Source organism: Schistocerca serialis, chromosome 7 (assembly GCF_023864345.2).
Source record: "Schistocerca serialis cubense isolate TAMUIC-IGC-003099 chromosome 7, iqSchSeri2.2, whole genome shotgun sequence".
NCBI lineage: Eukaryota > Metazoa > Arthropoda > Insecta > Orthoptera > Acrididae > Schistocerca > Schistocerca serialis.
The window spans coordinates 420221003-420242329 of record NC_064644.1 but is presented as its reverse complement, the minus strand read 5'-3'; the positions used below and the strand labels follow the sequence as shown (position 1 = coordinate 420242329).

Below are 21327 nucleotides of genomic sequence, written 5' to 3'. Positions count from 1 at the left end.
ATATGCTAGTGAAACGCTCACACTCCACACAAAATGTGATTTAGAAAAAATACTAAAAGAAGAACGCAAAATTATGAGAAAGATTTTAGGTCCAAAATTAACAGAAGAAGGATACCGGATACAATCAAGAAGAACCACAGAAACTATATCAAACCTGGCAGCAGACATAAGAAGGCGAAGATTAAAATTTTATGGACATGTCACTAGACTTCCCCCCACACGACTCACCAACAGAGTTCTCACTTACATAGAAAAAGTCAAATCAACAACACCATGGATTAGCCAAGTAAAATTAGATTTACAAAAACCAAATATTGAACTTAAAGATGTCAAAGATAGAAAAACTTTTAGAAATAAGGTGGAAAAGTGGATTGTATTGTCGGAGAAGGAAGCACTAAAGAGACCAGGAACAAAATGGACAGAAGAAAGAAAAAGAAAACATGGAGAACGAATGAAAGAAGTATGGAAGAAACGACGTCAGAAAGCTTTGCGTGATCCTTCTGGGTCCATTCGCGATAAGTAAGTTTATTTTTAAGACCTCAATCTGCATGATTGTTAAAAATTAGAGCAAACTTTTGTCAACGTTTTCATAGTACTACTGTACATATAAAATACTTTAGAGAAAAACATACAATAAAAATTTTTAACAGTGTTCAACCAAACTGAAGGTTATCCACTTACCTGGTCCTATCATCTCTTTCCATGCTGCTGAAGATTTTGCCAGGCTAACTAGTGATGTTTCCCAAAGACGAATACAGCCTCCTGCATCAAGTGTAGCAACTCCACTTTCACTGGTTGCAGCAATATATACTGGCAATTCATTGGATGCATACAGCCATGCCATCAAAGGAGAGACTGTTACTGCCCTATAAAAAAAATGCAGGAGCCAGGGAAAGTTACTTCATCTTCGTGTCTTTTGTTATGTAACAGACCGAGATTCACCAAGTGAAGGGCATAATATGTCTCTTTAATAAACACTGCAATACACTGTAACTTTCTTGGGTGAACATATATTCGTGACTATGGCTTAATTTTCGGCTTAAACTGATCACTTTATAATGGAAGATAACTGACCTACAGAAGAAATATGTCAACAGAATTATTAATTAAATGATTAGAGTGTGATTCTAAGTCCTTTCTTATTTAGTCTGAAATTCATTGCACCTTGCTTTATATAGCTGCTTTTCTGTTTCTGCTACTCAATTTTCTTATTTTCGAAGCAGGAGGTACCTCTAAATTTCAACATGCAAAGTCAAAATTGCTAATAGCTTCCTCAACGGGAATATAAATGTCATTAACAAGGTTACATGATTCTGTTCTGGATTCGCAATAAATATTTTTGAGTAACAATTTGGGCACAGGGAATTTCCAGGAATCACATTAAGTTTCACTCAGGAAGCTGTTTTGCTCGCACTTAACAAGGATGAATGTTGAAGTTTTGTTCCCCTCAAGCCTTTAAAAACTGGCTTTTTATGAACTGTTGAGTGGATCAGAGCATTTTTTTTTTTTTTTTTTTTTTTTTTTCCAAAAATGTGACCGTACTCCAGAATACATTTTCTACTTGTCATATTCACAAACGGATGATACAGAAGGACAGTGGCTCCTTCTTCAGAGAGAAGATTTGAAGGGGAAGGAAGAGAGGTGAAGGAAAAGGTGTGCAGAGGTTTAGGGAAAGGGGTACAGTTAAGAAAAGTCACCCAGAACCCTGGGTCGGGGGAGAGCAATCAGTCTTTACTTCTCATCCCGTCCAGTAAGTCTCCCCCAACCCAGGATTCTGGGTGGCTTTTCTGTACTGTACCCCTTTCCCTAAACCTCTCCAGCCCTTTTCCTTCACCCCTCTTCCTTCCCATTCAACTCTTCTGCCAGAAGAAGGAGCTACTGTCTCTGAAAGCTTGTAATAGTGAAATCCTTTTGTGTGTGTGTTCCCCCACCACCGCTTGGTGAGTAGACTTTTTATCTATCCATTTAATTATTATTATCAATAATTGATTATTTTAGAAGAACTTACTCATAATTTACGAAGATTGTGTATCTTCACCAAAATCATTAACACTGGAGCATCATTACTTGTATAATGTGATAAAGATTTGAGAATGTAGTCAACATTACAGTAGGTAACTGGAATGCCAATTTGTTTTAAATCAAAACTTACATATTTTTACATTAATTTTTGAATGATTTATTTAATGAAATTTATGATAGAAAAACTTTTAGCTTTGAAAAACAATTTATTTAAAATCTTTTGCTCATCCTGCTGAATATGTTGTCACATTTTAAATTAATTTTAACAAAATTCTTACATAATAAATTATGAAAAATTGGAATTGTAACAAGATTAAAATAATTAGGCAGTGTTACGTGTCACAAATCTGTATAAGAGCCAGTGTTAGGCCAATGTGGGGAGTAGTCAAGTGCAGCAATTGTGATAAGCATACGAGTTGCTGGAAGTCAAAATTGTTAATAAAAGAGATAAATATGTGACCTGAATGTGAACATTTATTTCAAAAGTATGTACAAAAATGAGAGAAGAATAATCCTGGACTATTTCTGCAAAAGGGAATGAAGAATTATCACCATCAACAATTGCCAGCAATATTGAGGATTTCAAGCTAAGTACACAAGAAACTGTGTCACATTTTAGGTTTCAATATCTCTCTCTCTCTCTCTCTCTCTCTCTCTCTATCTCTCTCTCTGCATCATCTGGGTCATTTTTGCACAATCGAAGGTGCCTAATCTTCGTACAATAAATATTAGGGTGTACTACTTCAGGTCAGTTTGCGGCCATCTTCAAATATACCAAAGGGAAGGAAAGGAAGATCATTAGAGAAAGAGCATGAACTCTGATGGGAACATGATGAGAATGGAAATTGGCCCTGGAATTTTCATAAGACTCATCATCGGAAATGGCCTAACTTGTATAGAAAACCCTGGGAAACCTAAATCTGGACGGCCAAAGAACACTCTGAACCCTCATCCTCCTGAATGCTAGTCCAGTGTCTTGGGCACCGTTTTTGGTACACCAAACATGTTTCTGATGCCTGTATGTCAATGACTCTCAAAACAAAACATTATGTAACAATATTTGAAAAGGATAGTTGCAACTGTCCATATAGCAAAGATGCTGAATCGCAGTTAGGCACAACAAAAAGACTAACACAAAATAACCTTTCGATCAACATGGACTTTGTCAAAAATACATTTCATAATACTGTTGCATTCCATACTGTATTTTTCAATGTTTAATGAAATATTGTGCATTGATAAGAATACAGAATTTATAATCATCTTCTGCAAAGGGGTGTCTTTACTCACTAGTTAATCTCATACGTTTTAGAGCTCATTGTTACATGTTCACATCCCCTATTATTGAGTTGAATGACTAAATCATCTCATAAATGTTACAGTTCTAATTTCCCTGCTCCTCTGAAAATTGTTGTTACATGTTAACTCCTTGTGTGGTTATATGAATGTTTGGCACAAAATATTTGCAGTTGTAAAATGAGTAATTATTATCGAGCATTTTACATTAGTCGGCATACAGTACAGACTTGAGGCACATATGAATTGAATGAGTTGAGGCATTCTATGTCATTCTTTTATAATATGTCTAAAGGTTTTAGTTTTATAGTAAGTTTGGAAATAAAGTGAATGTATACACGTGTTTAAGTACCTTGCATGAGCTACTCATTGTTTATGCTGGTAGCTTTAAATCTAATAAACAATCTACAGCTTGTCATCTGTAAATAACTATTTTTATTTTATTTTTCTGCTTATTGTTCATTTCTGACTGAAAACTGCTATAAATCAGGTTATTTAGCATGTTATTTACAGCTAATGATGTTGGGGTATTTTTCTCCCTTGTCTGTGTTGAGGTAACACTTATTTCTTTTGCTGTTATTGTTACACGTGCATTTTGTAAGATCTGTTCACCAAGCACTGTGGCTGCGCCGTGTTCATTTGTTTTGTTACATGTTTTTTAGGATTTGAAGTGTTGTTGATGTTTGTGATGTTTAGCTTTGTGTTGGTGTGTGTGTGTGTGTGTGTGTGTGTGTGTGTGTGTGTGTGTGTGTGTTTGTTTTACCAGATTATGTGTTGCCTGTTTTTGTATTTAATTGTTTTTTTATGTACTGTCATTGCATCATACCCATTCCCTTATGCAACTTGTTTTGTTTTGCTCAGTTCTTCTGTGTAGTCATGTTTACTTATACATGTTTTGTTCAGTCTGTGTAGTAAGCATATGAAACTGATATGGGGTGATTAGGCTGTTTATGAATGACCGTGCTCACGATTGTTGGTTTCCTTTAAATTGTGAACTCATGTTTGCTGTTTCTCTGTGTATGGAGAGGTCTAAGAATTTGAGTTTTTCAACTGTTTATGTTTCAATGGTGAACTGTATTTGTGGGTGAGTAGTGTTTATGTCCTTGTGAAATTCTTTTATATAAGACTGTGATTCGTCTATTACACAAATTATATTGTCTAAATATCTATACCAATATTTTATCTTGTACTGCTTTGGTTTATTTGTTTTGTTGAAGATTTCATTTTCTGTGGGATTGATGAAAATGTCAGCTAGAAGGCACAGCCTGGGGATCCAATACATAGTCTGTCTAGTTGAGAGTAAAACTTGTTATTGAATATGAAGTAGTTTTATCCTGTGATGAATTTGGTTATGGCTGATATTTCTTGTATGTTTTTTGCAGGGATGTTTCCTTGTACTCTTAACTTTCTTTCCATGAAGTTGGTGGTTTTTTTCTGTTGAAATGTGTGTGTACACGTAAAATGAAATTAATATTTCTGTGTTTGGTACGTTTTCGTTTCTTATTTTTTCTATTAAGTCACTCGGCTTCTTTATGTTTCTGTTTTTAATCTTTTTGTATATTGTTTGTAGCATTGTGTGTGTCTGCTTGGCTAAGTAGTCTGTCGGTGCATTGGTAAAGCTTATCAGTGGACATACTGGATATTTGATTTGTGAATTTTAGGCAATGATTTTAGAGGGATGGACCTCAGAGTCCTTCTGTATCATTTTTTTAACATGCATGTCTATGAAACTTGTTTCTAAGTTTTTCAGAATTTTCTGTATAACAAATTATTTAGGACTAAAGGAGACAACTCACCAAAAGGCAGAAGTGCTGCGTCATCGACAGATACATACACAAAAGGTACAGAGCTTTACTTTGCTAGCTTTTGAATTGGAATTGCTTTCTGAAGTTGTAGGAGAAACATGCATGTTTCTTTAGTATCGGTTTGTTGAATCATGTGATGTTGCTTTGGATGAATTTTAATGTTTTGTCAACGTATTCCTTTTCTTTTATGAGTACAGTTGAACTGCTCTTATCAGATTTTGTGATAATGGCATTCTCCTACATTAATTTTTTGTGTACCTTTCTGCAGATTTTATCTTCAGTTGTTGTTATCTTTTCTTTTAAGGTAGTTTTGTTCTCTTGGATTATGTGTTTTATTTCTGTGGTGATTAGTTCTCTTGTTAAGTTGCATTGAATTCAGATGTGTTCAGTCTCTCTTGTTTCTTTTTGATGTATTCAGTTTCTGCCACGATACTCTCTATTGTTCTGTGGGACACCACTGTTTATGTTATGTTTGGGACCCTTTCCAAGCAGGGTGCATTCCTGTTGAGATAAATTTATGTCTGTTAGATTAATCACCCTTTTGTGAAAGGTTTGTTTGTTATATTGATGTTGTGACGATGGGCATTTGTGTGACTTACCATTTTTGTGCATTTATTTTGTTGGATTATCGGTTTTCTTTCCATTATGGTTCTGCATATGTTTTAACCCTGTGCATTAACTTATCAAAGAATCATCTATACTTTATATCATATGCTAGTTCTACATGCAATCTGTATAGTACAACATTCAAGGCTTGTTTTTTGAAATAAAGATACCAGATTTCTTGCTTCACCCACATGATTTTGGCTTTATGTTTTGTTCACTGTGCTGCACATGTCATGTTGTTTACAGTTATGATTGCACAGCTGGGTATTATTTTATACGCCAAACAAACTTTGTTGAATTTTACATTAAGTATTATTTTTTGAAGTTTAAGGTTGGCACAAGAAAAATACATGACTTGGTGTACAAATAAGCATCTTGTGAATGTTGCACTTCAAATATGCATGTCACATCTAAAACAAACACACCACAAAACAAATGAACACCGCAAAACTATAACAACAGGTAATGGTGGCAGAAACTCTGTGCTTGGTGAACAAATCTTATAAAATGCACATGCAATGAAAATGACGAAAGTAATAAGTGCGACACCTCAATACAAACAAGGGGGAAAAACACCCACAAAAACAGCAAAACTGTAAGTAACACACTAGGAAAACCGATTTGTGGCAATTCTCAGTTGGAAATGAACAATAAAGAAAGAGAGAAAAAATATTTTGTGCCCAAAGTTCATATAACTTACACAAGAGGTTGACGCATAACAATTTTGCAGAAAGAAAATAAACAAATAAACCAGTAGTGACCCACGTAAGATTCCATCCCACGATCTGGGCAAGCAGCTGTACAGCGCACCACAGAAATCGTAAGACACAAGCACTGGCAGAGGCCCCCACTTTCAGTCGCACGCACAGCCTCTCTGTGGTGACAGTATACCAGCCAGCTGAGGGCTTATAGAGTTGGGCCTGGCAGTCCTATGTTTACTCTTAGCCGATGTGCCTTGAAGTAGTATGCCAGCCACTCTGTGGCAAGTGTTTTGCTGTACCTATATTCTTGAAGTAATAAAGTGTTGTGATCATTATTATCTGTGTGTCTCGTAGACAGAACACACTGGCAACAAGGATACAATTGGGTTTTCATGTGTTTCATTGGGCAATGGCTTTTCACATTGGGTTTTTCTTATTATGATGTGAAAGCTCTGCTTCAAACTTTGATGCAACAGCAGACTGAACTTCTTACGGTCATGTGACAAGCTGTGCCAGCATTGCTCTCTCTACCTTTTCCTCCAGCTGTGTTTTCTCCTACATTCCTGCTGTTTGAGGTGGTGGAAAATTCGGATGTATACGAATATGTGACGGATGTGGGGGTATGTTGTGCACTGTTTTTATTATGGATTTCTCCCGCCTTTTACCACATGTTGTGGCAGTTGGCCCCATTACAGGAACCTTCTTCATTGTCTTTTCACAATTTATGCTCACTGTTGTCTGCCTACTGTTGCTGCTGCACAGATGTTGTGGTCGCTAGGTTTGAAGCCTACCAATGCCAGAAACAGCCCCATCAGTCTTATTGTGTCTGGGCTGTGATTCACCATGGCCTTAGTCTCAAGTGCCATTTTGTCACACCCACATCAAAAGAATGTAATGCAGATGACATGGTTCACAATGCTATAAGGAATTCTGGCAATGGGCCTTCCAATTAGAAAACCCTTCCCTCGACGAGGTGGTGCCTACTGTCCAATGGTGTGAGGTCTCACACACATGACAAGGAAAAAAATTCTCAGTATTTTTCCGGATCTCCCGATTAAAAATACGTTTTCTCCAGGGTGAAAATACACTTTTTCCGTCCTAAAAGTGACACTATACTTTCCCTCGGAACTGTTAAACTTATCCTTTGAATGGATATGGTTTTATACATCAGCGTAGAATTTCCTGGCACTTTAGAAAACGAAACTCAGGGGGAAGAAACACGTTTTGGAAAGATCTTTGATGTGCAGCAACAGGTAAGCTGCATATTTTCATATTACGAAAGTATAAATTCAGATTCCACCAACAGGAAAAGTTAATGGTTTACATTAATATATATAGTGTTGCTACAAGAAAATCAAAGCTTTCACATATAATATTTGTATTGAAGATTAATAAGCTACAAGAGAAGTTAAGCTTTCACATATAATGTTGATCTGTTTAGCGCATGTTACACATTAAGATACATCACACAAATATGCCAGTAAAATTTTTAATACCGACATAAATCTCTGATCTTCTGGGCTCGAAATTCTTCTAAATGACTTGTCATCAAAGAGTTGATTTTTAAGAGAGAGCAAACGCTCTGTGATTTAAGAAATTCATTGTACATTCTTAAAAATAGTTCATCTTGCGTAAAAGGAAATTTAATTTGAAAATCACGCTTTTTGAACAACAATTCGCAATATTTTCCTGGGACCTGTTAGAAATAGATTCATTTCAGCAGTTGCTAGAGAGCGTCACATAAGAGGCATCACCACGCTTGCGCAGCTACGGTGACGTAGGAAGAGCATATGTTCATATATGTAAAACATTAAAAGAGCTTACATAATGTAATAAAAGAAACAAGACATCAGGGGATACTCCAAGAGTGTTGGAATTTCGTGAACCATACTAAAATGCACAGTTTGCTTTAAAATGCACATTCGTACGTCCAGATTCCCAATGACATAGGCCTCGACCTGATGTGAAGCTTTTCAGTGTGGTTTTCGGGACATAAATTTTCTTGGAGTAGCAGTACTGTATTATCTTATGTTCGGTTCTTTATTATGCCATAATGCCGTACGTGCTAGAAGATGGAAATGTGCACCTGAAATGCAGCAAACAGTTGAAACTAGCCAACAGAGTGGAATTAAACACTTTGCTTCAAATAAATTGACTGCCTCAGCAGGAAAGCTTAATAAAAACCAAATTTCTTTAGCAAACCGACAAAAATAGGTTTATTGTTCTGCAAGGTGATTAATGCTTGATGGTCAGAAAGGTGAAAATAAAATAAAATCTGAAACTAGTAACATATTTTAGCCTTCCGTAATTATGTGAATGTATTATAATTCACTTGATAGCTCCTGGACACACAAATCCGTCTTGTTTTCATATGATGTGACCGCAGTAAACGAAGAGGAAACAGAAAAATCACTAAATGTAAACACGGGCCACGTGGACACTACTACCCCCCTGCCCCACTATAACTCAGATAGATCTGAAAAAAAAAAAAGACTTCTCAAGAATAAGTTGATTTTGTAATATTCGAGTAAATGTAAGACACGTTATTTGGTCTTAAGTGTACAGTGCAGTGCCACGCCTCTTGAAACAACATTCTTATACTGCACGTTACTGGATTTCGCTCTGTGGAACTCAAACGTGTATATTTTGTACTGGATGCCATCAAAATATTTAAGGACAGTGGAAATTAAAATGTCGTGTAGTACCTCTCCTGCTCCCAGTCGATTAATATTGGATAGGATTATTTGTAACCAGGAGAACAAGAACTCTTCAGAAAATCTGGACTCTTTATTGCTTATTAGTTAATAACTTGCTCTTCTGTGTGACTTAAAATTAAATACAGGATACCTAAAACCGGTGAAGACAAGAGACAGGCAAGACAGTACACATTTCTTCAGTCCTTAGGTCCTAGCGATTTTCCTCTCTAATCCTGCTACAGCTTTACATGGCATGCTTTCCTTTCAGCGAAAGAACTATTACCTCATCAAAGTTCGTCAAATGTTTTGCTACCTGAAAAATAGAAATGTCATTGTTTAATACTGAAAAAGCTGTTAATACAAACAGTACCCAAGACTGGTGTGGATTCTCGATCTGATTACGTCTATTTTGTCACTGTGTGCTGGATAAAACAAAATAGTCCTTTCTAATATTGCAGCAGTTGTAACATACACCAAATAAGCGAGACTGTTTTGGCAATAATGATCATCTTTATAATACGACAGAATAAAATTCACAAAATACCAATACGAAATACCTATTTAGCCTACTACAAGCAAAAAGCTTTAAGTTAGTAAATAGTTTCACATTTCATTCATACACTCCAGTTTCTCATGCACGAGACCGAAAAGTAGCAGAACGAAATTTTTGTATAAATTTGGAATCGTCATATTCTTCCATAATTTGTGTGATGTCCCCGTTTCTTCTCCTTTCACATTCTAACAAACAGTCTTGTCATCACTAATTCTGTAACTATTCCTACCACTGTCAAAACTCATTCTCCGGTTAACTTTACTAACCCTACCACAATCATCGGTTTAGTTATCCAGTGATTGTTCTCCGGTTAGGTGTTATTATGTGTTCGTACAATGCGTTTTCCGCGCTACTCTCAGAATGGAACTTAAGCGGCTGCTAGCCAACTGGCCCTGTCTAGTGTAGCGATCTGGCCAAAAATATTCTGTCACAATTTCACTTTCTTGGATACACTGAGAAGATAATACGTAATCTTTCTGACCTGTTATTCCTGTTAGTTGTTTATTTCCACTCTAGTAGTCTGAATCTATGGATTTCGCTAGTAATCATAACAACGGTGAACATTCGAAAACTGAATCAACCACATAAACAAGCAGCAGTTGGCATTCACCAGTTCGGCTTTATTCCGCTCAGCTCGTATAGCTCCATCCCATTTTATCTGCAGGAAAGTTTATTTCTAGGTGATTTGTGAAACAAGGTTCTTTTCCTCAAGAATATGAATTTGTCCCTCCCCCCCCCGAAACTGCCGCCTGGTTTGACCTCCCCCCCCCCCCCCCCCCCTTTAGATCCAGGCCTGCTGCGCAAGTGTGACTCTGACAGCTTGGGTGCGCCAGTAAAATTCATCCAGGTACCATGTGGCTGGTTGCTGCTTACACAGCCAACAGTCACATTTCTGTAGCCAGAAGTGGGAGAAGGTACTACTCATACAAGACTCAACCGCATTTGTGCATGAGCCCACTCATAACTGATTAAATGAGTCTAATGTTAACATTACACAAGAACTCATAAAAGAAATTCTGACAGACACAAAAGCAAGGGTGAGATTCAGAGGAGCACTGTCAGAAGAATTTGAGATCAAGACTGGTGTTAAACAGGGAGATGGATTCTCACCATTGTTGTTCAACATAGCACTGGATGAAGTGATCAGGCAGTGAAGAGCAATAAACAAGGAAATAGGAATACCAAAGACCCATGTGGGGGACAAAAAGGACAACAGGGCTCAAGTGGACTGCCTAGCCTTTGCAGACGACATAGCAATAGTAAGTGAGACGGAAGAAGACGCAAAGACACAACTCGACAACTAAAGTAAGGTAGCCAGAAAGGTGGGACTGAGGATCGCCTATAACAAGACAAAGACGTTAAATACCACTGCAGACTGGGAAACACCGGGAGGCACTGTGCAAATGGTGGACAAATTTAAATATCTGGGAGAATTTATAACAGGAAGGAACAGGAGCAAGGAGGGAATAACAGAGAGGATAAAGAAGATGAGGTCAGCCTTCTGCATGACGAGAGACATGTACAATAAAAAGAATATATCCACAGAGGCAAAGATACGCCACTACAAGGCAACGGTGAGGAATGCAGTATTATATGCTGCTGAGACGATGACGCTAGGAAGAAATGGAGCAGAACAACTGGAGAAAGAAGAGAGAAAAATACTAGGTCCCAAAAGAGGTGGAGAGAGGTAGATGCGAAGACCTAGGGAAGAATTGTACCAGAACATGAGAACAATATCCGGGGAAATCAGACTCAAAAGGGCAAGGTTTGCTGGACATGTAGTTAGGATGAGTATGGACAGAATGACGAAGAGATAGTGGGAAACAACAGGGAGGACAAGGGGAAAGACAGGAACCAAGTGGGTTGTTGAACTTCAGAAGGACTGGTTGGAATTGGGAATCAAGGTCGAAGGAAAGGAAAATTGGAGGAACAAATATACACCGACCAATATGCCGGAGATCAATGACAGAGATGAATACAGGAAAAGATTAGAGTGTCACCAGTGGAGCCGACAGGAGAAACGGAAGAGCAGGAGAGAAGAAGAGAAAGAATAAAGAGGTTCTGGGAGAAGAAGAGGAAAATGCAGTCCACGAAGGGGCTACCCGTGGTCCTACAGAGGCCGTAACGCAAGAAGAAGAAGTTGTGACATCACGTTCACCGGAGGCAATTTGTTGTTATGAAGCATTGCATAGTCTTCCAAAAGCCTTTGACACACTTTGCTGTTGGCAGACACTTGTACGAGCACTGTGTTATTTTACATGGCACATTTCCTTTGCAATTTCAGTTATATTTTCATTTTTTTCTCTTGTTCATATTTTAATGCTGCAGTATTAGTCTGCAGTAGCAGGATACAGTAATATACTTTGTTAAAGTATTGGTTCTTACCAGTCAAAATTACAAAAATTTAACTGAAAACTAAAACAATGAAAAATTCCTGGAATTCTAAAAAATTCCCAGGTTTTCCCCAGTTTTCTCCCCGATTAAAAATTCCTGGGTTTTTTCCAGATCTCCCAGTTGTTCCGGGTCGAATACACCCTGAAACACTTTCGACTATTTTGCTTTACTCTCACCCCATATTCTGATCTAGCTGTGCATCCATTCCATACAACAGCACCTGCAGTTCTCCTTCACTACCAGTCATCAGTGAATGATATCATTGATATCCTTGCCTTCTGCACATTAATCCCAGTTTTAGACCTTTCTTGAATTTCCTTCTTTTCTATGCAGGTTGAACAGCAGAGGAGAAAAACTGATTCCCTACCTTATCCCCTTTTCAATCTTAATACTTCTATCTTCTTCCACTCTTATTTTTCCCTGTCAATTTCTATATGATCACATCGATCAAGTTCACCAAATCGCATTAGACAACCATCAATTATGCCGTGAGAGATATGAGAAGCTATGGGCATATCTGAAGAACATGTTTGTCACATACTGACTGAAAATTTAGGGATGAGAAAACTGACTGCACTCTGGGTGCCACAGTTGCTCACTTTGTGCCATCTCACACCCCATCAGTTGCCCTGGGGAAACTCCATGACTTACTGTTTGGGCTGCTTGACTCACCAGATCTAGCCACAAGCAAGCTTGTTTTGTTCCCTCGGCTAAAAGTTGAGCTCAGAGGACAGAAATTTTCATTGAAAGAAGAGGCCATCAGCTTCATAAACAACTACACTGCCGGGGTGGGGGGTGAGGAGCAACTATATTTTTCATAATATTATCTTTAGAAGTTTCTTTACAGTTACTGTATACCATGGACTGTCCCTTCAATCATAAATGGTTTTACTAAGTACATATCTATCCAGCACCTGGTCAAATTTCTTTTAAACTTGTGCTATAGTTCTACATCATCCTGGCCAGAGCTAAATGTTTCTTCAAGTCCAGTACTGATTTATGACCCAACTGCCCCTTCACATAGTTTGCTGAAAATATAAATCTTTGCACTTTGGTAAATATTGTTGCTAAATAGAATGTAACAAAAGAAGCTCTGACTGTCAAAATATCCTATGTAGCTAAAATTGTAATTGTATTATGGTTTTCCTTGACCTGTTCTATAATGACATCCCTTTCGAATCAAATATTCCTCATTTGCATCATTACGTAAACACAGTATTACCAGGACAACAGAATTGAAATACTACCTCATAAGCCTGTTGTACAGAATAATTTCATGTAGTTGTTACATGGGATGCACAACCAAATATGTTGGTATCTTGGACAAGGAAGTAATTATTTGCCTTTACAGTACAGATAAATTTGTTTAATGTATATTTGTTTGCAACTTCACCAGTTTTAATCCCAACTTTTTTTATGCCATTAGACCCCTGTGTTATGGTGTGATCATGGAATAATAGCATAATGAAGAATTGTGTATATGGCAGGCAGCAATAATAATAATAACAACAATAACAATAATATTAAGAAGACGAAGAATAAGAAAGATAGGGAAATAATGAGCTGGAAATAACTTCAAGTACCATAAGCTGAATTTCTGATAATGTGTGACCATTTTTTTCCAAAATGTGTGGTTTATATAATCTAACACTCACTGTGGAATAGGAATGTATCTCTGCTTTCTGCTCACAATGTCGGTCACCTCGAGAAAGCCCGTTGCACCAGGCACAGATTTTTTAGGATCTGCCAGATCTTCTGGAGCTTGTGATGCAGGAATGTTCCTAATTACCTGAAAAAAAAAGCAAGAACATTATGTAAAGAATAGTAGTAGTGCTAGGAGCACTATGGGGTTTTTACTGTTACTGCCAGGCAAATATTGGGATGCGGGTGACTAATAGAGGGCAGGGCAGGATTTTGTGACTCACAGGTGTAAATGCAACAGGCGGAGGATGGGGCAGAACAGGGCAAGGCAGCACAGTGTCTGGAACAGCTTGCTGTGCGAAGGCCACACAGCTGACGGGTGGCATACAGACCACATGCTCTCACGGGGTGGGTGAGACAATGCCTCCCAATATGGGTGCACAATGTGTTGCAAAGTACTTCCTTTGCTGTCCTGCCCTGCCCTGGCTTCCCTCAGTTGGCTAAGTCCCAATGTGTGCATGGCCTAATTGAAAACACTCTTAATGTACATGCTTCACATTACAATATTTTTTATCATAGGAATGTGTTGTGTTGTTGCTGGTGCTGTTGTTGTTATCTCTGTCAGGAGACTGGTTTGGTGCAGCTCCCCATGTTAATCTAGCCTATCTCTTCATATCTACATACAGTTAAACTTGCTTATTGCAATCAAGCCTTGCTCCCCACCCACTTCCACTTCCCAACATTACCTACATGACTATTCCCCCCCCCCCCCCCCCCCCTCCCCATTAGGATGTGCCCTATCAACTTATCCCTACCTTTAGTCAAGTTGTGTCTATCAGTTCAATCCAGAATCTCTACATTAATTATCTGAGCTACCAATATCATTTTCAGAATTCTTCAGAAGCATCACTACAGAAAAACTTCAGGTTTCTTCCTGTATGTGCGGTTCATTATTCATATTTCTTTTCGGCGCAAAGTTATACTTCACACAAATACTTTCAGGAAGTACAAAATGGTTGGGTTGGGTTGTTTGGGAGAAGAGACCAAACAGCGAGGTCATCGGTCTCATCGGATTAGGCAAGGAAGTCAGCCGTGCCCTTTCAAAGGAACCACCCCGAAGCGATTTAGGGAAATCACGGAAAACCTAAATCAGGATGGCCGGACGTGGGATTGATCCGTCGTCCTCTCGAATGCGAGTCCAGTGTGCTACCACTGTGCCACCTCGCTCGGTACAAAATAGTTGATTATTGGTAGAAACTTGCTGAAGTATTGCCATTTGGCGTTTGTCTCAGGACCTTTGACCAACATTTATTTAATGTCTTTTCTGATGTTTCATCAACATTACTGGCTGGCATTCTCAAAGATTAACCCTCCATTGCTGATGGCAGACTGAAATCAAGCCTGCCAAAGGTTATATGTATTCTCTATACTAATGTCACTGGGGGAAGGGGGAGAGGGTGATTCCTTGATCAATATATCCATAATATTGTCTTCAACTATTTTTACTTTGTACAGCCCCTCTATTTATTTCTTACATCTTTCAGTCTTTCCTTCTACTGACAGTACTGGCTCAACATTTAAGCTCTTTATATTTGTGCACCAACTTTTTTCCCCAAAAGTCACTAATTTTTCTGAAGGCAGTATCTATGTACGAGGGCGGTTCAGAAAGTAACCTCCGATTGGTCACAGTGCGGGTTGTGGGGGGAGTAGCGACGCCATCTGTGCGTTCACGCACTCAACAGGTCAGTCGGCATCAAGCCGTGGTTGAGTGAACGTCGTACCTGCGCTAGTTTAGTTTTTGTGGCAGTTTGAAATGTGTGCTGCAATAGAAAACCCCGCCAAATGTGAAGTGCGTGCTGTCATAAGGTTTTTTACAGCCAAAGGATATTCTGCAGCAGCTATTCATCATGAGCTTTGTGCCGTGTACGGACCAAGAGTTATGAGTGAAGGAGTTGTTCGTGAATGGGTACGTTTATTTAAAAGTGGACGAGAAAACGTTCATGATGAAGAGAGGAGTGGTAGACCATCATTGGTGACTGACGAACTCGTTCAGACAGTTGATGCAAAAGTTCATGAAAATCGACGTTTCTCAATGTCGGAGTTGTCTACTGGTTTTCCACAGATTTCTAAGACTATCTTGTACGAGATAGTGACAGCAAGATTGGGTTACCGTAAGTTCTGTGCACGATGGGTGCCCAAAATTCTTACCGACCACCACAAAACTCAAAGAATGGCCTCTGCATTAGACTTTCTGTCACGTTATGAGGACGAAGGAGAACCATTGTTAAACAGAATCGTGACCGGTGACGAAACCTGGATTAAGTACGTGAACCCTGAGACAAAAGAACAATCAAAATGTGGGCACATTCAAATTCGCCTACCAAACCAAGAAAAGCCTCGCAAGATTTTTCTGCCAGAAAACTGATGGCAACGGTGTTTTGGGATGCCAAAGGGGTGTTGTTGGTTGAATTCATGGAATGTGGTACGACCAATAATCAAGACGTGTACTGTGAAACAATAAAAAAGTTACGACGGGCTATACAGAACAAACGCCGTGGTATGCTGACTTCCGGTATCGTTTTTTTGCACGATAACGCCCGTCCTCACTCTGCTCGCAGAACAACGGCCCTTCTTGAGTCCTTCAAGTGGGACGTTATCAACCATCCACCTTACAGCCCAGACCGGCGCCAAGTGATTATCACCTCTTCATGTATTTGAAGAAATGGCTCGGGTCACAGCGGTTTGATGACGACGAAGAGCTCAAAGATGCGGTCACAGGCTGGCTCCAGGCACAAGCAGGTGATTTTTATGCAGAAGGAATTTCAAATCTTGTGAAGAGATACGATAAGTGTCTCAATCGCTATGGAGACTATGTAGAAAAATAGTGCAAAGATGTAGTTGTAAGATTTATATATTAAAATATTTTTATTTAAGTTGGTGTATTTTTTAAATTAACCGGAGGTTACTTTCTGAACGGCCCTCGTATCTATCTTTCTCATAGTCATGTATGCTTGTACAGCTTTGTATTTATATTCTGTCGGTTCTGGATTTTCCATTTAACACGTCCTATCAATTTATTTAAGAAATGCTAAATTGGCTACTATTCATTAATTTTTTAGAAGATACATTTCTGGGTATCCACATCCTCCAAAAAATGTTGTTGCTGTTTATTTTTCTACTGAACCTTTCATAATTTTTCCTTCATCTGCCTTTATTTAGAAATAAGTGGATTTATGAGTGCAATTCAACATTACTTCCAAACATATTGATAGGGATATTTTCTATCAAGTGTGAGATCTACTAGGTCATACACCTGATCTCTGAGAATAAAAAGGGCAACACACTGAGCATTAGTGATACAATCTTTGTGATTTATCTGTGTGACTCTAAAGTTGCAGAGTATTATATAGATTTTTTTAGTGCCATCATGGAACATTAATGAAATTGCATCATTCATTTGCAATAATCTACCGAATTAATTTACACTGACACTTGTGAGTAGCATCAAAGCTCAGTACACTGGCTTGTCCATCACATAATTTCTACATCTCGTTAATTACTTCTGGTAATTTCCTTGCTGAAGTCAAAATCATTTCCTGCACTATGATTACATGACTTTGAACTCCTATCAAGCTTCCAATATAAGTTGCTAACAAATTTTGTGAAATCTTTGCAATCTCTAGCCTCCAGATTCTTGTTTTGCAACAGTATACATAATGGATCATCTTTGCAGTTTTGATATTGTATGATCTTGCACAAATTGTGTGGCCTTAATCATGTCATGAGAAAAGTTGATCAATGATCTGGCATGAAACTACTCATATTTCTGAACTACTGGTTTACTGAAGACACTTCAGCTATCTTCAGGAAAGTTTTTGCAGCCACACCCAATTATGCTTATGTGGTTTGTGTCTTTTGTGAGAGCATGCAAGGAGAATCTAAGGCATGTACCACTATGCCCAGATCACAGCTTGTTGCTCTAGTGCTAGAAAAATAGCCTACCTGAAAAATGTTTATCGTCACGCAATGACAATTGTAGGTTGAGAAGCAGAGCACATGAAAACATTGCATTAGTTTCATGAAATCCTGACATATGAGGAGAACCAGGGATGTGTGTGTTCGTGAATGGTTTAAGGCTGCACCATGCACGTACCACTGATAAAGTGCAGGGCTTCTATTCAGCAACATGTGCTTCTTTTTTGTAGTGTATTACTTTATTCCAATATAAATTGTGAGGTGAAGTTGAATAAAATTTTATCTCACTAATTCAAGCACTAGTTTGTCTTTTGTAAACAATAACTCTGTGCAAACTGACACACAATTTTCCTTCCGTTCATCACCCAAAACTCTGGGAACAAATTTTGCACTCATTCATCTTATTAGTAAATTATTGGGCCCATGCAAGATGCATGACTCATTGTCATAGGGAAGAAGGAAGCTAAGTTCCTTAGTAAGCTCTCAAATAATTATTCATCTTTATGAACAAACAATTTTTGCCATTTTTTGCACATTTTCTTCTGTTTTTGAGTTTAATGGACGTCCAAAATGTTGCTCATCTTCTATCCACTCATTTCCACTTTTAAATTGGTCATACCATTTGCAAACAGTCTTCAGAGTTACAGCATTATTTCCATACACCAATTTCAACATTTCACGAGTCTGTTTGGCTGTTTTTTCCAACTTGAGACAGAACTTAATGTTCAGGCATTGTTCAAAATCTATGACATGTGACAGTTGCAGTAAACATAACCTCACTTTAACGTCTCTGGATGGTGACTGACAAGTCAGAATGCGTTCCCACTTGGCACTGTGTGTCTCAATGGACCAGGCTGTCAGACATATTACATAAAATAGTTGTAGCATCAGTAGTTGCAGCTAAAAAAATTCATTCACTGTAGTTTTTGATCACACCTCATACTTTATTCAGAACATTCTCATATCATAGCAGGAAACTGATTGGTTCTAAGTGCCAATACAAAAGCTTTTAGAAGCCGATTTTTGCAAAGCAGGAAACAGCAACCAGCCACTGTTAATAGTGTTATTTATGTACACCTGTTTAGAACAGATAGTTTCATCTTCAGATGGTGTTCACATTTGTTGTTGTTTACATTAGTTGTTGGCTGTAGTTTTTTTCAACATTAATGTAAACAACAACAAAAGTAATATAAACTACAACAACGAAATTAATATAAATGCGAACAGCCCTCTGAAGGAAGATCAACGAGTCAGTTCAAAATCGGTAACAGAGCCATTTGTGTAAATAAATAGTGTTCTTAATTATGGCTGGTTGCCGTTTTCTTCTTTGTTAGAATCAACTTGTATTTTGTACACTGTCAAGGTCTCAAAATTTTTTGACAAAATATAGTAGGAAGAAAGTTTTTGTTCCAAGCACCATTAATACTGAGACAATACATTTTATTTGTGATAATACATGTACATAAGTACAACATTACAGTTTTAACTAGTAGAACTGAAGTCAACAAAAACCACTTCTCACAGAATAAAACTGTCACTCTGCAGCAGAGTGTGTGCTGATACGAAACTTCCTGGCAGATCATATCTGTGTGCCGGACCGAAGTTTGGAAGGTAGGAGAGAAGGTACTGGCAGAACTGAAGCTGTGGGGGCGGGTCATCAGTTATGCTTGGGAAGCTCAGTCGGGAGAGCACTTGCCCACACAAGCAAAAGGTCCCAAGTTCAAGTCTCGGTCTGGCACACAGTTTTAATCTGCAAGAAATTTCACCAAGCCTCATATTTTCCAAAATTTGCAACTCCATATGGAAGCACAGCTTATCACAAAGACTAGGTGACATCCACTAATGCAAGTTTGAAAGAGTTTCTCCATGGTTTGATACCTGGGTCAAGTATAGGGACGTGCAACAGAATACTTAGAACACAGTAGCACTGAAAATGCATTTTGTGAAAAATGACACTTAGAATGTTTTCCATTTCCATTCTTCGTATGTAAACTTTACAGAAATGCACTGAAACATGAGAGACAAGTCAACTATAAAGGCACACTGATTGGACCCAAAATTAGTGACAGGAGCATAAAACAGGACCACAACAATTACATAAAGTTAGCTAGATTGTCTGTAACCATAATCCAAATGAATTCTGATTGTCTGACTGATTCCCCAGTGATCTATGTCATTGTGAAAGTATAACACCAAGTGAGTTTTAGGCAAGCTTTGTTAACAATGTAAAGCAAACAATCTCTGTCAATAATATTGTGAGAGAATTTCATAACACATAAATAAAACTCTCGCGCAAATCTGCAATACTTAAAATGTGGTTACATGAGTCATCTGTTATTTCCTGTACTGTGCAATTGTGTGCATATAATCCTATGAAGGATACTAATTTTGGTTCAAAACTGCTAGCATATAATTTCCTGCTGAAACACTGATCAGCAAGGCTGTTGGGGCTCTGACAGCACAGGGTCTGTTGCATGTGCTACGTGTATAAACTGCCTCTGAGTAGGCAGTGTAAAATCTTTTTTTTTTATGTGCATGCATGTTTCATGGCTCCATTAAGTGCTTGAGTGGGAAATCATCCAGTACTGTAACTTGGAGCCATGTTACAAACAGCTTTGTCTCAGGAATGGACTATTTGAGGAATGTGACAGTGGCACATTATGAATTGATCCATCTTATGTTCCAATGCTGATTCAGTTTTTAATGATTGAAGTTCAACAAAGATTAAATTTTCAACCAAGAATGAATTAAAAATGTAAAATGATAATTTTTCATTGAGCTTTAATGTCTATCAGTGAAGAATACTGTAATTATGAAGATCACCATGTGTAATGGCACCACAAATAAAACACAACCAACAGAAAAATTTGAATGAATTTGGAAATACATAGATAGCCCAGAAGCTACAAAGCAGACTTACTATTGACTTTTCTGCACTCACATTTTTATTTAAACTGTCCCATGCAAACTTTTCTTTTTCTCTTCAGCCTTCCTCAAAGAAGATGCCACTTTTTTACCATAACTCTAGTTTCCTGCTCCTTATGTTATTTTTAATCTATGTTTGGATCCACTTTCTAAGATTTTATACTGATGTGTCAATCTGACTAGTTATATGTTTTAATTATACCAGTACTTCATAAGAGTTATAGTACTCAAAGTCTGATTTCGTGAACAACAGAGGGTCATATTGATAAGATCGAGAAATCCTTTTCAGTTGTAAATAATATTTTATAAGAATGGCTATTTTTGGAGACTACTGCTCCATCATTGGGTACTACACACTGCAACAAGAAGGAGAGGGCCATGACATAATACAAATTTAACATACTTACTTATATTGTTTGTCAAGTTATGGGTGTGGTATGGGTAGGCCAGTTACTTACAATATATTTAGCTCACACATATGTGACACTAGGCTCTGCAACATGAAAGACGGCACAGGGTGTGATCAATGTCTGATCTGGATACAAGCTATGGTTGTGGGATGGGTGGGCCAGTTAATTACAATACATTTAACTCACACATATGTGACACTAGGCTCTGCAACATGACAGACGGCACAGGGTGTGATCAATGTCTGATCTGGATACAAGTTCAGCATCTTAATCAGAGTGTCAGTTTACTGTGTGTGACTGAAT

General features: G+C 38.0%; 1 protein-coding gene across 1 annotated transcript in view; it reads right to left on the bottom strand.

Moving 5' to 3' along the window:
* The window catches only part of LOC126412202 (von Willebrand factor A domain-containing protein 8), a 251832-nt gene that overhangs the window by 45401 nt on the left and 185104 nt on the right, over window positions 1–21327 (bottom strand). The window contains exons 25-26 of the mRNA XM_050081684.1: window positions 13729–13862; window positions 682–866 (exon numbers count right to left, since the gene is read on the bottom strand). Of these exons, the coding sequence (XP_049937641.1) occupies window positions 682–866; window positions 13729–13862 (319 nt within the window). The remainder of the gene's footprint in view (window positions 1–681; window positions 867–13728; window positions 13863–21327) is intronic.